The sequence below is a fragment of the Vipera ursinii genome (assembly GCF_947247035.1).
Source record: "Vipera ursinii genome assembly, chromosome: 2".
NCBI classification, from domain to species: Eukaryota; Metazoa; Chordata; class Lepidosauria; order Squamata; family Viperidae; genus Vipera; species Vipera ursinii.
Genome location: NC_139513.1, coordinates 79,469,169 through 79,489,845, shown reverse-complemented (window position 1 = coordinate 79,489,845; position 20,677 = coordinate 79,469,169). Strand labels below are relative to the sequence as shown.

At 36.7% G+C, this 20,677-nt stretch overlaps 1 protein-coding gene across 4 annotated transcripts in view; it reads left to right on the top strand.

Annotated features, from left to right (window-relative positions):
* The window catches only part of GRIA1 (glutamate ionotropic receptor AMPA type subunit 1), a 256,690-nt gene that overhangs the window by 220,903 nt on the left and 15,110 nt on the right, over positions 1-20,677 (top strand). For all 4 annotated transcript variants that reach the window (XM_083356155.1, XM_083356154.1, XM_083356152.1 and 1 more), the window contains 2 exons: positions 17,035-17,233; positions 18,318-18,565. In XM_083356155.1, the coding sequence (XP_083212281.1) occupies positions 17,035-17,233; positions 18,318-18,565 (447 nt within the window). The remainder of the gene's footprint in view (positions 1-17,034; positions 17,234-18,317; positions 18,566-20,677) is intronic.

Genomic DNA, 20,677 nt, shown 5'->3' with positions numbered 1-20,677 from the left:
ACCCTATGGACAACGTTCCTCCAGGCCTTCCTGTCCTCTACCATCTTCTGGAGTCCATTTAGGCTCATGCCTATTGCTTCAGTGACTCCATCCAGCCACCTCCTTCTCTGTCGTCCCCTTCTTCTATTGCCCTCAATCTTTCCCAGCATTAGGCTCTTCTCCAGTGAGTCCTTCCTCCTCATTAGGTGGCCAAAGTATTTGAGTTTTAGCTTCAGGATCTGGCCTTCTAAAGAGCAGTCAGGGTTGATCTCCTCTAGGACTGACCAGCTTGATCGCCTTGCAGTCCAAGGGACTCGCAGGAGTCTTCTCCAGCACCATAGTTCAAAGGCCTCGATTCTTGGGCGCTCAGCCTTTCTTATGGTCCAACTTTCACTGCCATACATTGCAACTGGGAAGACCATAGCCTTGACTATACGCACTTTTGTTGACATTATATTACCTAGTTTGAGTAATAAAACACCTGCAAGAAAACAACCAAGCTCAAGGAGCACCAAGGATCCCTCATTTCAACCCTGAGATACAAATATTCTCCTTTTATAAGAGTGTTCTGTTATATACCAAGTTGATTGTGAATTATGACTTGCTGTGTCTTTAGGTCATGCGTATCTACATTTTTCGGAATTTAGGTAATAGCTTCCCATGTAAAGTTAGACACTATAACTTATGCTTTAGTTAATAACTTCTGGATGCCTCTTAATTTCTTTCTGTACCAACACTCTGGGAATTCTGTGCTTCCATTACTACAACTCCTTTTCTTTGTCTGTCATCTGATAACTTGCTTCATTTGCTTCACTACGTTAATGTCCTTTTTAATATTTTATTGCTTTTTAATGAATAACAAAAAAAGAAAAAAGTAACAAAATGCAAGGCTAATAGAGATGGAGATACATACATTGTCAAGATAATAAAATGTACATAAAAGTGCCTTAACAAAAAAGCAAAAGAAATACAATGAAGAAAAAATACTGTGTGTTATTATTAATAATAAACAATTACAATTCTACATATTTATTTATTTATTTATTTTATTACATTTATATACCGCCCTTTCCCGAAGGACTATACTTGTCCCGAAGGAATATACTTGTACAGTGCAAATATTCAAATATGTATATATTTCTAATACATTTAGGAGCCACAATAGTTAGAATGCAGTGTGTCCACAGTCAGGAGTTCAATCCTGACCACTCAAGGTTGACTCAACATTCCATCCCCAAGATCAGTAAAATGAGGATCCAGATTGTTGAAGGCAATATGCTGACATTTTTAAACAGGTCTGAGAGTGCTGTAAAGCACTATGGAGCGGTACATAAGTCTATGTGCTATTGCCAGTGGTGGGATTCAGATGTTTGAACAACTGTTTCTCTGTGTGGATGCCGCTTCCAGAAGTCCATTCTGGGCCTGGGCAACAAAAATTAGCTACCGGTTCTGCCGAACTGGTGCAAACCGGCTGAATCTCACCACTGGCTATTGCTATTGCTATTGCTATTTTTCAAATTGGTTTTAAATTATACACATAGAGAAAAATCCATATTTATAAACCTGATTGTTCCCATTCAGAACTGATTAAAACAGAGTCCTTGAGGTGCAGGTATAAAAGTAGATACAATCACAACCTTCTCCACCCACAAAAATGAAAGTGAATAGGAAGGTTCTAGGATACATCATTAGAGAGAAAGTTTAGTAAGCTGAGATGATGAGTTGAATTTAAGAGTTTAACTACTTTATTTCCCTTCTGCGGGACTCTAAACATATTCTGTTAGTACAAATTTGAATATCCATACAGTTTTTACTTTCTTTTATAGAAGGAAGATCGTGTTTTCTTCTATTTTCAAAAAAAATAGCTTCAGATATGGGCCTTTCATAATGCTTACATCCATCTAAATCAGGAGTTTGTATATTGGTCTCTGAGTCTCACTTCTCATACCCTCTCGGCTATTCAGTGCCCATTTGTAATGCAATAATCCTAATCTGGAATGGCAAATATTCCTGTTCATCCTGGCATGAAAAACGCATCACTCTAGCATGCTTTTTTTAATAATTTGACCATTACCAGGAACTGAATGTGTTCACATAGATTTTGTTTTTGCTGAAACATAGGTGCTGTTAGAGTTCTAAATTTTCCTTCTATATTTTATCCCATGATGCTTCGGGTAATCTTACAATGTTAAACATCTGTAGATTTTTTAAAAATACAAGTGATAGGGAGGAAATCAGAGAGAGGGTAATAACCATTGAAATAGAAGTAAGCATGGAAGGTTAATAATGTAAGAATCTTTCCGTGTCTGCTGTGGTCCTAAAGAAAATGCATCCTCAAACGTGTGTATCATATTGAAAGAAATCCCCCAGGAATTAATTCCCCAGTGGAGAAATTCTTCACTTCTCAGGTCAATAACAGCTTGAAAAAATGTTCCTCTGAAAAGAAAGGTTAACATTTTCTTTCCACACTGCCTATGATCCTGATCATTATCAACCTCCCCACAAACCATACTTGCACGGTTTAAGACTGCCTGTCAAATGTGATGCTATTGCTGTTGTGATTATTCCAGAACGACCAAGAGTCTTTCTGTCTTCAACAATGGTTTCCGTAGGAATCAGTATCTGCATTCAATGTACAGATTTTTTTATTGTTGCATGTAGATTCAGTAAAATAACACAGAAGTTTCAGGTTTTTGTAGAATCAAACAATAGATTTAACGCATAGTCTTTATTTGTGTCAGAATGCTTACAAATTATAGACATAATATTCAGCACTGAGCATATAAAATAGGTATAAAATAGGTCATAGAAATGTAGCGTGTGTAAAAAAAAGTAAAATAAATAGGATTAAAAATAAATGGCATTCACCTACTATTGGGCCATGTCAATAGCACTTTTCCTTCCCAGCATGAGATCTTCCTCTGTACATGTTGAAGGACATTGATTGTACTATAGTATATATGAGATGGACTATTATCTCCACATTCACACAGAGTATCTTCTACAGGGGAACCCCATGTTCTGAAGTTGTCCTTTTATCTTCCTACTGCAGTGTGCAGGTTATATAGCGATTTCCATACAGGCCAAGGTCGACCCATATGACCAGGCAGCAGACAATCATATGGTTGTGCCCAGTTGCCCAATAGCTTCTTACTCACCTTCCATAGTTCCAGAGAGGTCTGTGACAGCTGGTTGTTAGGAGGGGTGGAAGTTTTGAGGAAGCTGTTCTCAATCTCGATCTTGGAGGTTGGTTATCATATGACTTGCGTTTCTATAGCTGTCGCTTTAATTCTCTTTGTTCTGGTAGAATTTTGGAGGGGAGATATCAGCTGGAGGTCCATTTTAAACACCCTGTGACCAGTCTCGCTGTTTTGCATGTTTTGATCTATACCAAATAGAGCTGGCATATTCTCCTACCAAGTGATATAGATGTCAGGACCCACCCCAATCCATGTCTTAGGAAAACAAAAACTCTTGGAGTCAGTTCTAGTACAAAAGGAATTTTTACCAGGACATGCTTGATTGTGGAAATACAAGACAGGACTTGGTATTGTTTTACAAATTAAAACTTTATAAAGAGTTCCCGGTTCAACCCTCCTTCCCTCAACCCCATTTGGTCAACTTGGGAACTTTGAATCTTTATGGTTATTGCCTTCTTCCTTTACAGATTCAAATGGAGACACAGGCCAGACGCCTTCTTCCCTAACCCTCCCTTTTGTTCCCCCAGTTCAAAAGGTTTACCTTGGTCTTTGAAATAACCTAAGGCAGGCTGAATCCACATGCGCTCCTCCTTCCTCGGGAGATGGCAGAATCCATGGGGGGGGATAATGTTTTAAACATTTATTTATTTATTTATTTATTTATTTATTTATTTATTTATTTATTTATTTATATTCATTCCATTTATATCCCGCCCTTCTCCGAAGACTCAGGGCGGCTTACAAACTTAGCAGTAGCCTTCATTCTATGTATATGCCTGCTTATTAGGGCTTTCACATACCCCCCAAGTGGCATTATTACAAAGTCAGCTTAATTGCCCCCAACAATCTGGGTCCTCATTTTACCTACCTCAGAAGGATGGAAGGCTGAGTCAACCTTGAGCCTGGTGGGATGCGAACCTGCACTAATTGCAGGCAGCTGGTGTTACTTAAGGAGGCATTAGCCCACTGCTCCACCAAGGCTCTTATTTATGAATGTGATATAAATGGATTCTGACAATAGGGCTGCTGCAAAAGTTATTAATGTGTGCAGTTAAGCGCCCCCATCTTGTGCCTGTTATTTTCCTCAGAATGTTATCCCTAGCAAATATTTTCTGTTTGGTATTAAAACAATGATTCTTAAAGGTAAGTATACAGTCAAGAGTTACTCTTAGATACTTTGGCGTAGCACTGTGTTCTAGACTGGTAGTATTCCATTGTACCTGCAGCATTCTTGATGCCTCAAGTTTTTTCAGGTGGAAAACACAAAGTTGTATTTTCAGGCACTTTGGCTTCAGCTGGTTATCCCTGTAATATGTAGTCATTAGGTTCAGAGTTTGGGTCAATTTTTCCTTGATAACCTCAAAAGTTATGTTCTGTGCTATTGCCAAGTTAACGGTGTAATCAAAGCTCCCAGTAGCTTCTGGAAGTTGTTGGTTATATATATATATATTGAACAGTGTAGGAGCTAAGTCCATTTCTTTGGGTTTTCCATCATCTGTGTTATCCCTGAAAGCTGACATAAAATCTATGGTTTTCTAGTAAGCATCCTATGATTTTCATGATTTGAAATCCTTTGTAAAGTGAAGGACTTTCTTCAACAGGGCCATATGGTTAACCGTATCATAAGCCGTGGTGAGATTTATAAACACCACTCCTGTGGTTTCCTTCAGTTCAAAGCTGTCTTCTATATATCTTGTTAGTTTTTAGAATTTAAGATCAGTTTTTGCCAGATCTGAAGTCAGCTTACTGTGGTATAAGCAGGGGCTCTACTATTACAGATAATTGGTTGAGAGTAAATATTCAAATGCCTTGTATAACTGGACCAGGCAAGCCATCAGATGACTTTTTTTGGATCTTCTGATGCTTTGCCTGGTTTAACTATGGCTATCCCAAGGCTTTCTTCCATATCTTGGGTATCTAAACAATATTACACATCTTTTGTAGAGACTGAGTAACCATTCTTTCATTTTAACACATAGTCATGAACGATGGAAGTTGAAGTCCTATATATCTGGAGGGAACCAGGATGGAGAAGGACAAAATACGATATTACAGAGAAAAGATACAATGTGATACTTACTAAAAATTAAACTTTAAAACAGTTCAGAAGTTCTCTGGATGAAAACTACTGAAAAAGAAATAAATCACCTTTATATTTTCTTGGAAATAACTGGTTTATTTCAGTAATTTTTGAAAAGCATTAAGCACTTTTTACATAGAAAATGGGAAGAGAAGACAACAGTGACTTGAAATCTGTCTGGCATCATTAGCATTAAGAGGGAGCAGGAAGCAAACCATGAAATTTAATCAGATTTGCATCAACAGAAGTCAAATCAAAATGTCATGCAGATTGGAGGTCATCTGCATTGCTATGGCGCTATGATTAAATCCATTTTAAATGTGATCCTACCTTCAGTTTAATCAGAGAAAGAAGCTCGTTATTACTCTGCATGGTTGCTACTGTTTAAAAAGATAAATGATACAAATCTCACCTATGGCTGAAAAACTTTATCTTGATTATTTCAGAGAGAAAGACACCTCTCTAACAGAGCACACATTTTGCATACAGAAAACCCCAGAACTGTCAGTTTAAATATCCAGGTATAAAGTGATGGATCCTATAAAGAATTGCCACTAATCAAGAATGGACAATGATAAGAAATATATATTTTTTTCTTTTGGGGATCAGTCTACAAAGCATGATTTGAGGACATCGCCTGCAGCAATATTTCCCCACCTGAAGCTTGCTTTTGGTCAGTGCCTGGAGACCCTGACTCGGCTGCTTTGAGTCCTATGGAAGAAAAGTATATATAAACATAAAGATATAAACATAAACAAATAAATGTCAAAGAGAAGTTTAAAAAAACAGGTCCTTTCTTGTTTTTCTTTGAAGATGTTTCACTTCTCATCCAAGAAGCTTCTGACTGGATAGTGGGGAATGGAGAGATTTATACTCCTTGCAGACAGCTGGTCATCTGCATTGTTTTAACGAGTTGTTAGTTAAATGCAGATGGACTGCTGAAAGTCCAGTTGCCTCGTGAAAAAGCATCTTTGGGATAACTGACCTGGATGACTGAGAATCTCCATAGACAACAGGTCCTCAGCTAATCAGCAAAGTTTTCTAAAGTCATAATTTTTCCATTGTTTTGTTAAGAAGAAGAAAAAAGCCTTAAAACATAGAAAAGATCAAACATAAAATCACATTTCCATGGTCCATGGTAAGACAAATACGGGAGTTTTCATTCTAATATCAGAAACACAGGAAAGGAACATTGCTGTTCTTGGGACATCACAGTGAATCATTGTTCTACTGGATTCAAAGCTTTCCAGATCCTCAGTCATGCAACAGATTAAAGGAACATGCATCATTCCTTCCCAATAAATTTTATATCAGGTGTCTGGTAAATAAGAAAGTAACACCCACTTGGGAATAAACCATCAGTGTAGCGCTATAGAGAATGTAGAGAGGAACTCAAGGTAGTTCTTGATTCATGACCACAATTGGGGGGGCAGAATTTTTGTTGCTAAGCAAAGTGGTTAGGTGAGTCACACCTGAATTTATGACCTTTTTGCCACAGTTGTTAAGTGAATCACTGCAGTTCTTAAATGAATCACACAGTTAAGCAAATCTGGCTCCTCCCCATTGACTTTGCTTGTTGAAAGACATCTGGTAAGGTTGAAAAATGATCCCGGAATGCTACAAAATTCACAAGTACATGCCAAGTGCCTGAATTTTGTTCATGTGAGTATGGGAAAGCTACAATGGTCATGGGTGTGAGGCTCAGTCAAAAGTCACTTTTTTCAGTGCCATTGTAACTGACCGGTTGCTAAACGAATGGTTGTAAGTCAAGAACTATCTATAATAATATGCAATAGCTGCATATTTGTAGGTATGTCTTTCTGCTTTGTATATCCTGCTTAAAACCCAGAATATTTTGAGGATGTTCTTTATTATCTGGTCCATGGTGTAAGACAGGCATGTCAAACTCGTGACGTCACATGACATTGCACAACGTATCGGGACGGTTTTGCCATTGCCGGCAATGGGATGGGCGCAGCTTCCGGATGACGCATCCGGCCCATGGGCCAGCAGTTTGACACCCCTGGTGTAAGACAATCAGGGGAGACTTTTCTTAAAGCACCTTGAGCACATCAATTGATAACAGAGAGAAATCCTCCTGCATGGAGATATTCTTATTCTTCCGCTCCCACGGAAGTGCTATGAGGCACAAATTGTGCTCTCTTTAGTATTTACCTCAAAGCTTAGCAATGTTTTGTGTTGTCTTGATTTTGATTTTGATTTTTTTTACGGTAAATTCATTTTATGATATTTGTGCTTCAGTCTTATACGCTTCCTTGATAAACAGTATAATAAGTAAAATATAGTGATAGAGTTTGAAATGTAGGTATGAAGCCACTTCCAGTGGAAAAATCAGCTGTGCAATTTATTTTAAATGTCACATTTTTTTAACATTTAAAAACAGATGAAATCCTTAACCTCTGTTTCTGTAGTTAAGGGGTAGGGAGAACTGGGGAGAACTATTAGTTATTGCAGTCCAGCCTAAGCTTAGGGTATTGTCATTGTAGTTCAGGAAGCCATACATTTCACTGGATACAATAACTGGGAAGCATTAATGTTTCCTAATTTATTGTTATTATTTACTTCCTATATATTTAGCCCATTTTTCACATAACTTATTATTTCCCAAGGCAGTTCGCATGATATTATATATTAAAGGAAAGACATATATAAGGAAAGGGGAAATGAACTGAAAGGTATGTGCTTGTGTATCAGTTCAGGCTAGGCTGATCTCTCTTTCCTGGTATTTTTGTCTGAATGGGTATTTGTCACCTTAAGAGTCCTGCCCCATTGATGGAGAGAATCTCCAGTCTGGGGACACTTATTCAAAGCAGAGCTCAGTGTGTTTATTTGGCAGGGAGGGATGAAGCAGGGAGCTTCCTGCATTGCCCGTTGTGTGGCCAATCTCAAGATCCAGATTGTGGTTTCCTTACTATGATCTTCTTCCTGAGCTAGGATTACACAGTCTCCTGGCAGATGGACCAAAATGTGCCTGTATGAGAAAGTGCCTCTATAAAAACAACTATGAGTAGGAAGTACACATTCTGTATGGCATCTGCTTGTTCTCTGGCTGATGTAAGAAGGCAGTTGGATCTCCTCCCTATAATCATTTTCCTCGGATGTGGAAGCCTTAGCCAATAAAGGCTGTCAAATGCGTATTCAGAAATAGGAAGATTGAATTTGTTGCCAATGCTAAGAGGTAAAAAGAGATATTCTGTGTTTTTCTTCCGTTTGTCTTTGCTTACATTCAATTTGTAACAAATATGTCAGTTGAATAAATAACTCTCTATTAAATATGAATTGAATAGCAATCTGGAAGATCTTCCCTAGGTAACAAGATTTAGAACATCAGATTTGCTGTTCAAATTAAAATGCTGTCATTTTTAAATATATATATATATATATATATATATATATATATATATATATATATATATATATATATATATATATATATATATATATATATATATATATATATATATATATATATATATATACGGTACATGTAGTTTTATACAAGAAACTGGTTCTAGAGAGGGGGGCAGAATGAAAAAGCCTAAAAAGCTGTTAAACAGTTTTCAAGCAGATTTATACTGTATACTTTATTATGATCATGTTCATTTTCTACTACAAGCGAGTTCAGCTGGAGAATCAGTGGCTTTGGTAATGATCTGTCAAAGAGAATGCAATTCTGCAAAAATAAGATCAAAGAGCCATGTGGCTGAAATGTAAAGTCACATTTCCTTTAAAAAAAATAAGGGAGTATCAGATAGCAATTCTTTGGGCCAAAGAGATTAATTCATTAAAGGAAAAAAGCCTGTCCATGAGACCCAGCACACTTTGAGAAAAGGTAGTTTTCTCCTGGTACTTTCATCAGCAGCAGCTACATCAGGAAATGTAAAAATAAAAAAATGAAAATAACTATAATTAAACATGACAACGAAAGTGAGATGATTATTTGGCCAAGAATTTTGGATCTAGGCAGAGAAAGACACAACCTGCAGATGGAATATTAAAATTCACACAGTGGGAATAAATATAGAAATGGCTCATTTGACAGAACAATACACATGACAGTCCTTTCACACGTAACTTGATTAAACTCTTAGGAAAGAGACTTTTGCTACAACATAATATGCAACTAACTTTCTTAGCTTTATCTGAAGCAAACATCACACATTGAAATGTCTTCTACAAATGATACTTTTCACATGGAGAGAAATGTAATACGAAGGATTAGAAGTTAGTGTGCTTCCTACTTTTCCTAATATCTGAAGATGGTAATGCAATAGTCAATTCAGGAAATGCTACTCAAGAAAAATAATCTCTGCAAACAACAATCAACCCATACTAACAAAATAAAGTAAATTGGAGTTTTCCTGGAGAAGGATGAATAACAGCTAGATTTCATACCTAATATTGCTCATGCCACCATGGATCAACTTTCATTTCTTTCTATCTACGGTTACAAGCTTTTTACATCTACTGTATACTCTAGAGTATCTCTTAATAGATCAGATTATATTTGAAGTTTCAAACCAGAATGCATAGTTTCTGTATATACCTATTTTTTATTTCAACTGCAGCTCTTTCAACTCTTTTTTTCCCTAACAACTTTTTGTGCTTCCAACAACCACAGAGAATTTTTTAATTATCTACCAAAGAGTTAAGAAAGAACGGGTGGACAGGTTTGTCAACAAACCAATATAATTTGCTTTTTTTTTTGCCTTTAAAGAGTCACTTGATATGTAGAAATCAGCATTCTTCTTGGCAAGAGTATCAGAATTATAATCTGCTAATATTCAGAGGCTAGATTGCTGGTAATGCACAGAAACAGGAACATTTATAGTATCTATCTCACAATATACCAAGTCATTTAACATAGGGACCCATCTGTCCAATCTGATTATTTTTTTCAAAATAGGATTTGGTGGTTTGGTGTCTTTTTTTTTATTCTCGTTCAAAGCATTAAGCTCTTCTGTGAACATCTACTATCTATAATTACTATGGATCTGATGCCAAATAAAAGGAGATACTCCTTCCTTTGGATCAGAGGCATATATCCAAATGTCAAGTTTTATGATACAACTATTCTCAAATGCTAAAAGAACTGAAGATAATGATACCTACATACAAAGGGATGTACTTAATGTTCCATGAGTGATGGTAGACAAATGATCAGTTTGTCAAGGGTGAAATCATATTCCAAATAAAATATCAGTGTGCTGTAAACAGGGGAAATTTTCTCTTTTGATTATATTGCCATAGCTGAAATCAGCTTCGAGATACATGGACTAGGGTATTTATTGATGGTGATGGTGATGGTGATGGTGATGATGATGACAACGACTATAGATTCTCAATATCTTCATGCCTACAGTTGGTCTCATACGAAAGAAGCCAGCTGGGACCTAATGACAAAGATGTTACTTGTTGCTATTATGTTACATGAAGCTTAAAATATTGAGCCTTTTGTTTCCAAAAAGAGTGAATGTCAGCTATTCGTTAATAGAGGAGAAAGACAAACTGTGACTTAAGGACCATCTCTTGGATGCAAACTAAACTTCGCTACACCTCTACCAAGAGTCTCCTTCAAACTGGCTGTTCCATGTAAAGAAGAGCTTCTTCTGCTCTTGTGAAGCATTGGGATACAACAAAGAATAAGGATTTGTACAAGAACAAGAAGACAGAATCTGTCACCCCACTAGGTAGCGCAGACCAAGAAATTAATGCCGCAGAAACATATTTTCACCAGTTCTCCTCCTTCCTAAGCTTCTTGTGTGTTCTTCATCCCTGCAGAATATCTTTTCCTGAAATATCTCGTCTTTTATACTACCCATCCTAAAAAATTACCTGCTTTCCTGTTTACCTGATATTGTTGAGTGCTAATAAAAATGGCTTGGGTCCAGGATATCTGAGGGAACACCATCAAGTTCCCTTCGTCCTGTGCGCTCCCACAGGGAGGGCCTTCTCAGGGTGCCGCCGGCAAAGGATTGCCAGAGGGTGACACCCAGGGGGAGGGCCTTCTCTGTGGGCGCACCTGCCCTGTGGAACCAGTTGCCCGTAGAGCTCAGGACTACCCCAGATTTTCGTTTGTTCCGCCGGGACCTGAAGACCTGGCTCTTTGAGCTTTCCGGCCAGGACTGAGAACTTTTAATTTTTAACCTATTGTAATTGGGTTTTTTAATTAGAGTTAAGGGTTTTAGATTTTAATCAAGAATAATTTAATTTATTTTAATTTGTTATTAACTTTTGTATTGTTATATTGTTTTAATCGCCTTGTGAACCGCCCTGGGTCCTACGGGAGAAGGGCGGTACATAAGTCTAAATAATAAATAAATAAATAAATAATATTCATCTTCATCAGTTTTCCCGACCCTGACAGCTTTTGCAAAAAAAATGAGATAAATTTCCTAGAATTTCAACTAGTTCACCAGGAATTCTGGAAAACTACATGTACAATGTATTGGAATGACTGTTGTACAGTATCTGAAGGTGGCTTATGTTTAGGTTACAATTATTCAACTGTAAATAGGGTAAGGATGGGAGTAGTTGATCGTGTGTCTATTCAAGCTTTTATACCCATATATCCATTTCTCTTCTCCTCAGAAATGACAGTTCAATAGAACAAACCACATAATCCCTCTGTAACAGATCCACGGGGACTAAGGAATTAAGCTGTCTCTGAGATCTGAAGTCTGGGATCAAGTTAATAGCAGCTGAACCAGTTTGAGTCATATGAGCATCCCAGCTTTAGAAAGGAAGAAAAGCTCTATAAATTGCAGCCGGAGGTAGCATACAAACACAGTTTGCCAGTTAAAGTGGCCTTAACAGCGAGCATGAAGACAGTCAGTATTAGGTAGTTATTCTTATATGTAGTGTGTTATAAGTTCTTCTAAGTGAATAGCAGGGGTCAACGGGTGGGTGGGAATCTATATCCTCAGGGTTCTTTTGGATTCTTTCTGCCAGGAGCTCAGTAATCACTGCAGCTGTGCAACACAGTAAAGTATATTTTGTTCCATCTATCTCCAAACACTTTGGTTCCTTATTTAAGTGGACATTTTCCCCACAACAATAACCGACCTGGTATCCTCCCCAAATACTTTTCCATAAGTAGTTTAATGGCTTGGGCATTAAGAAATGTCATTAATTTTCAAGTTAGATATAAAGTCCAATTGTGCAGGTTTGTATGTGTTATATTTGGATGTGATTCAGGCATATAATATATCAAAGGATAAAACAATATACAGTAGTCACCTTTTTAAAAAGAAAATTGCAACTCATCTACAATCCCTGTTAGATGAAATACCTCTTTAATTAAGGTGATTGCTCCATTTGCCATTTATGAATGGGGAGTCATACTGTTGCATTTGCTTGTCTCATCTATGTTTTTTGCAAGTTTGGGAGGACCAGATATTTATTGGATTGAGAACAACTTGGCACATTTATATTCATTGGGATTTCCATTCCCAAAATTCTAAAGCACAGCCTCAGTGGCAGGAACTCTGGGAATTGCAGTCCTAATATATTCCAAGGACCCAAATTAAGAAAAGCAAATAACCACTTGTTTTGTGGAAGGGGTAGTCCTCAACTTATGATTACAATTCGGACTGGAACTTCCATCGCTAAGAATGTGGTTGTTAAGGGAGTCACAACCAGGTTTATGTCCTTTGTGCCACAGTTATTAAGCAAATCACAGTCATTAAACTAATTACATGGCCATTAAACAAATAGGGCTTTACCCATTGACTTTATCTGTCAGAAGTCCCCTGGGGAAGTTGCACATGGTGATAACATGACCCTAGGATACTGCAACTGTTGTAAATACATGCAAATTGCCAAACACCCAAATCTTAATCATGTAAACATGAGGGATACTCCAATGATTGCAAATGTGAGAATGGGTCATACATTACTTTTTTTTAGCAACATCATAACTTCAAACATTTGTTAAATGAATGATCCTAAATCAAAGACTTCCTATATTCTCTTTTGGGGAAATCCATTGTTTTTGGGAAAGACTATGAGCAATCAGCCAACTCCAGAATATTTTGATACTTTAGTATCTATCTGATGATCTGTTGAAATGTTACAAAAAACAGACTCTTTTTCTTGGAGGACAGTGAAAAGAGATTCTATGTTTTGCCTTAGAAAGGGTTTATTGTGTAGGGCAGGCCACCGAGGTCTGGAACTGCTCTCTTCTGCTGTTCAAGTTACCCTAACTTTATAACCTGACCTCCATTAAATTACAGAACTGAATTGTAACACTCTTCCTGAAAGAGTGATTTGAGGTTTTGTTTATTCTTGGCAATTGAATTATTCTTGCAGGCTGGGAAAGTATAGAAGATTAAATACCAAAAAAGTCCTAAGAACCTCAGCTCTGGGCACAAAATGCCAGCCATTTAAAAATTACAAAGGCAGCATATAATTTGCACAGTTGGTAAGGTAGAAAGACTCAATATTGTAACAGGAGTGGGTTTACCAGTCGGAGTTTCACCCTGGCGCTACACTATTCTATTTTCACTTCTTTCACAAATCTGAAGAATAGAAAATAGCTACCTTGCTGTTATATTCTCTCAGACTTCACATTGACGAATTCTCCTGACTTGTTAATTTAATTTTTAAGGGGACCAGATAATGATCATCTTCATTTGTACCTGCTTCATCTGTTCCACTAATATTCCTTTCATTCTTTCCCAATAATAATTTTTCAGGGGGAAAAGCAGCAGGTTAACAATAACAACTTTGCATTTGACAAATAAATCATATTGTTCCTTAACCTGATGACATGATTTATACAAAAAAGAAAAGATAAGGGCTAGAGGCCCACAAACTGTTTGAACTACAAAGTATTGGACCCTATTTTAGTCTCATATTTCCACAGAGTAACACTAGGAATATTATCTGCAAATGTCAGACATTTGTTAAAGAATTATTTTTTCTAAATCTTATATATTTTTCTAGAAATTCAAAGATGATGGTATTTACACTTGTAGTGAGAAAGATGGATTTCATTTCCCCCTTTTCAGATCAAACTAAGAATCTTTCCCCTTCTCTGTGTTGGGAGAAATTATCCCAGCATGAAATTTTCTCTCCTTATTGCTGATCCCTCTCTTGACTCTTCCCAGTCCCTTCTGTCACTGGACTCTCCTCCTAAGTTACGTATAACAAAGCATAACCAATTTTATTCACCAAGTTGTAGATGTCATTAGACACTAACAGTTTCAGGGGAAAAGACAAATACCAATACACTTAAGAATGACTTAAGCCTTTCTCATTCATGTACCAGAAAGGAGATTAAGGTACTCTTATGGGGATATGGCAAAAGAAGAAGAAGAAGATATTTCCAGGGCATTTTTACACCATGTTTAAGTGCTGTAGTGGCTCCTAAATCTTGCAGATTTATTCATATATATACGCCACTGGAAATATACGTACATCAAATATGTACTGCTAAGTTTGTAAGCCGCCCTGAGTCTTCGGAGAAGGGCGGGATATAAATGGAATTAAAATTATTATTTTTTAAAATATATATATATATCTCTTCCATAGGTCACTTCTGAATGGAATTTAAAGCAAGGTAATATCAATAATATTGAATGCTGCAATGAGTAAAAGCTCTCTCAAAGTAGATCAACACCTTGAGACATATAAATATCACATGTTAGAAAGATATATACTATTTGAATTGTATCCTTTTATCTTCCAGAGCAAATTCTAAAAAAAGCAGGCCTATAATTCACAATACTGGATAGGATATATCATTAGGACTAGAATATAGCATTCTCCATGAAGTAAGTTTTACTGAATTTAAATAGGACTTTAGTTTTTTAAAAGACATCGTAAATGACTCTACACATCACTAGGAACTCATTTTCCAACTATTTTAAAAAATAGTTGCAGGAATTCTTTTAAATAAACTGAAGCAGAACGTAGAGATAGATAAATACTGATGGACCACTTTTACAAACAATTATATGTTTGTTAGCCCAACAAAGCTGAAGCATGCAGTGAAAAAAAAATGAGAGGGACTTATGGGTGAAATGATTTTGATTTGCTGGACTCTTTAAACATAGTATTTGTCCTTCATTTTGCCCTAGAGATAATCAACATAATAGCTGGGTCACACCATCCCTTTCTCTTGCTAGTTTCTCTAATGTGTACTTTTTATTTATTTGTTTGTTTGTTTGTTTGTTTGTTTTTGTTTGTTTGTTTGTTTGTTTGTTTTATATACCGCCCTTCTCCCGGAGGACTCAGGGCGGTGTACAGAGCAATAAAGTAAGAATACATTAGATAAATAACTTTAAAACCCAAATCCATCAGGCCAGGCCGGCTTGTTGGAATAGATAAGTTTTTAGATCACACCGGAAGGAGCGAAGGTCGGGGGCCATCCGGATTTCAGCTGGTAGAATAAGATGTGATCTTTCCCACATGTCCCGCCAGTAAGAGATTGCCGGCGGGTGACACCCAGGGATAGGGCCTTCTCAGTGGGGGCGCCTGCCCTCTGGAACCAGCTGCCGGTGGAGCTGAGGACTGCTCCTGACCTCCGATCATTCCGCCGGGGCCTGAAGACCTGGCTCTTTGAGTTCCCGGGCCCAGGCTGAGGAGACATTTATTTTAATTGGGGTTTTTAATAGTACAGGGTTGATTTAATATTTTTTAAATTGGGTTTTAACTTTTGTATGGTTGATTTTTAACTCCCTGTAAACCGCCCTGAGTCCTCAGGGAAAGGGCGGTATATAAATGCAATAAAATAAATAAATAAACAAATAAATTGTTAAAATATATAGGATTCTTCACAACAAACCTATGGAACTATAGACAGTTACTTTCTTTAATGTGTAAGATTTCCATCACAAAGCAAGGAAGTTGAAATGCCACTGCTGTGGTTCTTGTGGGGAAAAAAGAACATTCTTTTTACTATAAAGCTGTCCTGCTACTAATTTTGAAATGGGCTGAGCTGAAGGCCTATAGATATATATTTTTCTTGCCACACACATAGATAATACAGTCTCACTTCAGTTTTACAAAGAAATTCAGTACTTTAATTCCTGTTCTCTCTAATTTTACTTATATTAACCATATCTATTGCACTAGACAAAGAAACAGTATCAATATACTAACTAAATTTCATTTATTACATTAATGTTCATAAGCATATATATATGTGATATTACGTATCTCATTTTTTCTGCAACACAGAGGCAAGACTTTCATGCTGGTCAGTGGAAATGGTCTTCCTTTTTATCATATTGTGATAACAAAAATCTCATTCTGTTCTTCCATTGTTTCATTTTTCTTATGATGATTTTTTACATTTTATGACAAATTGGCAAATTGAGGGTGATGGAGATACTGTAGATGTCAGTTAGATTTTTTTAAAAAAACTTCAGTTTTTCTTCTATCAATGTATTTCTTCCATGCTGTATTAATGGTGCCCTAGTAGGTAATTGATAATAGTGATGTATAGAGATTAAGTTATTAGTGGAGCTAATTGGCAGGTGTCAATGTAGATCTAGCTAATTCTTCACCCTCATTTAGGCCAAGAGATAATTGTGAATGCTGCTTACCAAGAATTCATTCATTCCCCAAGTTTTACAGGTTGCAATCTGAAAGGACTGTAAATGGCTGTCATTCCCATCTTAAAACAGGATTAAAATAGAAAATACAGTAACAGTATAATAAAGTAATTATTCCATTAGTACTTCTGTGGAAACAGTCTACATAATACCTGTCTTACTTTATTTTCTCTTATTTTCTTTTTTTCGGTAGATCCCTGTCTGGACGCATAGTTGGTGGAGTTTGGTGGTTTTTTACTTTGATCATCATTTCATCTTACACAGCCAATTTAGCTGCATTTTTAACAGTAGAGAGAATGGTGTCTCCCATAGAGAGTGCAGAAGACTTGGCCAAGCAAACAGAGATAGCTTACGGGACTTTGGATGGTGGTTCTACTAAAGAATTCTTTCGGGTAAGAGAAATTAGTTCTGATTTTCATGTACAAAGCAAGACTCATGCTAGCCCAGGAAATATAGCCCATCTGCCAGATACCATAAATACCCTTGAAACATGGAGTAATTATATGCTTCCACAGATTACTGAGTAATTACACTTAGCAGCATCAAAGGTAATTACCCTGTGACTTGTAGCTCAGGTTTAGAGAATAATAAATACTTAGTTAGCTCTATAATTTAATGGCACCATTTACAATATGCAAATATATTTAAGTTATTCAACAGTGGCTTGCATATCAAGCTACCAAAAGTACACTTTCTTTCTGTGGTCTAGTGTCTTCTGTCTCTCACTTCTCTCTAATGTTTTCTTCAGTCTTCCTGCTCAAATTTGTGGACTGCAATACAGTTCTGTTACTTTTATCCTCAATCCCATGAGTTTGACTAATATGGAGTCAGACTTTTTGAGTGTTTATTTATTATTTATTTATTAATTTTATTTGTATACCGCCCTTCTCCCGAAGGACTCAGGGCGGTGAACAGGGCAATACATATTAAAAAACAAGATACAAAAATTAAAAACGATTAAACAAATGCCCATGAATAAGTTAAAACACATTGTCTATTCCAAGTAGCAGTTGTTTTCCAGAAGTCTTCCCTATCCCAAATATCCTTTAAACACCAGAGATTTGAGGAATTCAAATTGAAACACCTAGTTTTACATGCTTTCAGTTTTGCCACTAAATTACATTTCCTCCTTAGGATTAGAATTTAGCAAATGTGCTACCACTTCCAACATAATTCCTAGAATCTGGCTTTCTCAAAAGCTTTTACATTTTTAATTATTTTTTCTTCTGTCTCCCTTCTGCTTGAGGTAATTTTTATTCCATAAAATGTGCCGATGAATGGCACCAATTCATGCAATCCATCCATTTCTCTGTTCGCCTCTATAAACCAGCCCCTAATTTGAGTAATATCCTTTCTTTAGCTGTGCACCGTGTAGGCACACACAGCCCAACAAATTTGTGTCTTCCTTGGTGTATGAATCTCTGCTCTGTGTATTAACGCATGCTAAGAGCAGCGGATTTATGCTATTCTGGACAGAGATCTAAAATAGCGGTTTTTGAGAAGATGTGGACGTACATGAAGTCAGCTGAGCCCTCTGTTTTCGTGCCGACAACAGAAGAGGGGATGAAGCGTGTGAGGAGATCCAAAGGGAAGTATGCCTACCTGCTAGAATCTACCATGAATGAGTACATTGAACAGAGAAAACCATGTGACACCATGAAGGTGGGAGGTAACTTGGATTCCAAAGGCTATGGCATTGCAACGCCAAAAGGTTCACCACTGAGGTAGGTAGATTGAATGTGTGGCTTCTTTCCCTTCATCCTCAGCAGTTGATGCATCCATAAACATGCTGCTAATTTTATTATAGCTAATAAAACTGGGGGAGGAAGGAAAATGAAAAAGTAATTAGGAGCAGGAAAGTTAACTGCCAGACTGCTTCTAAATAGTGATACATAGGACTTCCAGGATCCCTGAGTGCTGTAGCCTCACTCCTATAGTTTGTTTCTTTGCTAAATGGGCCCAAATTGTAAGACCAAAAGTAATTTGTGACAACCTGGCTACTGCTTAATGGGGCATTATTTTGAAATAATGTATTGTTTTCTGGTGTGCATGCCTATCATGTAATGTCTATTATAGGTCTTCTTTGGTTAGAGAGATTCTAGTAGTAAAAATATTTAGGTATATGCATGACTGAGCAAAGAAATACAAATCTATAAAGGACAACTAAATGGAAAAGCTAAGTGTTTTCCTGCTAGGTAGACGACAAATGGATGAAAGGATAATTATCTCCATTAGCCACTGATAGAACCTAATTAATAACATATACCGGATCCAGATGTTGCTAAAGATGGTATGTTGGCTGTAAAATTGTAGAAAGAATGTAGCATCCACAAACATTGCATACAAAATGCAAGTGGCTCAGCAAAAGAAAGGATTACAAGGATCCACCAGCCACCAAGACCGAAAAGACAATAGCTAAGCAGAGAAAAGGTCTGTAGAGGGGATTAGGTAGAAGGTAAGATTACAGGGATCCACCAGCACTTTAGCTACACAAAACATATCCCATGCTATTATCCACAAAATATAATAAAATAACAAATATGTTTAGATTTTCTCACTACAACCAAGATACTTGGAGGAGGAAGGACAAGAACTGCAAGAAAAAAAAATAAGTTATTGATAATGAGCCTGGAGATTTACTAAAGAACAACATAGCCAGATGGGATTTGCAATGTTCATTTTCAACATAAATGTATATTAAAATATTTTGTTTTTTTTCTTTAAAGATGCAAATACACATAGTATACACAGCCACAGAAAGAGGGAGAGAGAGAGAGAGAGAAATGCTAATGTTGATTTCATCTACTTTTTCAAAATGTCCTTCTGATATGTCAATAGAGTGGGATAGAAGAATAAGTTAGAAATATTTGTTCTTGATTTACTTTCCAGTTCAATAGAAGCAACCAGGAGAGAACATTTTGCTTTTCCATTGGATCTAATGGTGCTTTTTTATATATACATTTGGCCTCAGTTTCTGTCTCATTATGTTTGTTATTTGTGGTCATTTTAACTGTTTATTTAATGCTATATACTCTTCAGACAACTTCTGGCATCTATTCTGCTATCTGGAAATATCCAAGAATTGCATCTTATTTTGAACTGACTGAATGTTCCATCTAAGTCAGTATAAATTTAACCATTGAAGTCAATCGGATCATAATGTTACATGTAAGGCATCCATTTTACAAATGATTCCCCAGATGTGATACATCATTTGGGCAGAATCTATGTACATCGGTGATTATTGATTTCAGGTCCATCTCACATTTCTAACTAGTTTATATTAAATACTGTAATGTCCCAGCATAGTATAATCTTTAAGTACGAATTGTACCCAAGTTGGTGTGTTAACATCTGTAGACTTAATTTCAAATTGGAACCATGAGAAACCATACAAGTCAATATATGAGACTGTTATCTTCATCAAGTATGAAGACAGCGGGCAAGAGGCTGAAATAATGTATCTAAATATGTGAAAACTGGTCTATAGCATCCTAGATGAAACCAGAACTATAAAAAGAGTGGCTGAATATTAAAAACTTCCCTGACTACATCCATCATTGCAACATCTTTAACTGTGTTTGGATTGTTTGGTCAGCGCCATTTTTCTCAAACTATCCTGGGAAATGCCTATTGTTGAAACATTCTTCTGATCCCCAGCTTCTATGTCATCACAAGCTACAGTTCTAGATTAAGGACTGATCAGGCTGCATGCATGAAATTTACAGATAATTCTATACCTGCTCATTTAAAAGTAAGTTCTATAGCTTCCAGTTGCTCATTCTTCAGTAAGATTTCTTCCTAACCCTACAGAAGAATTCCCAGAGCAGGGCTGA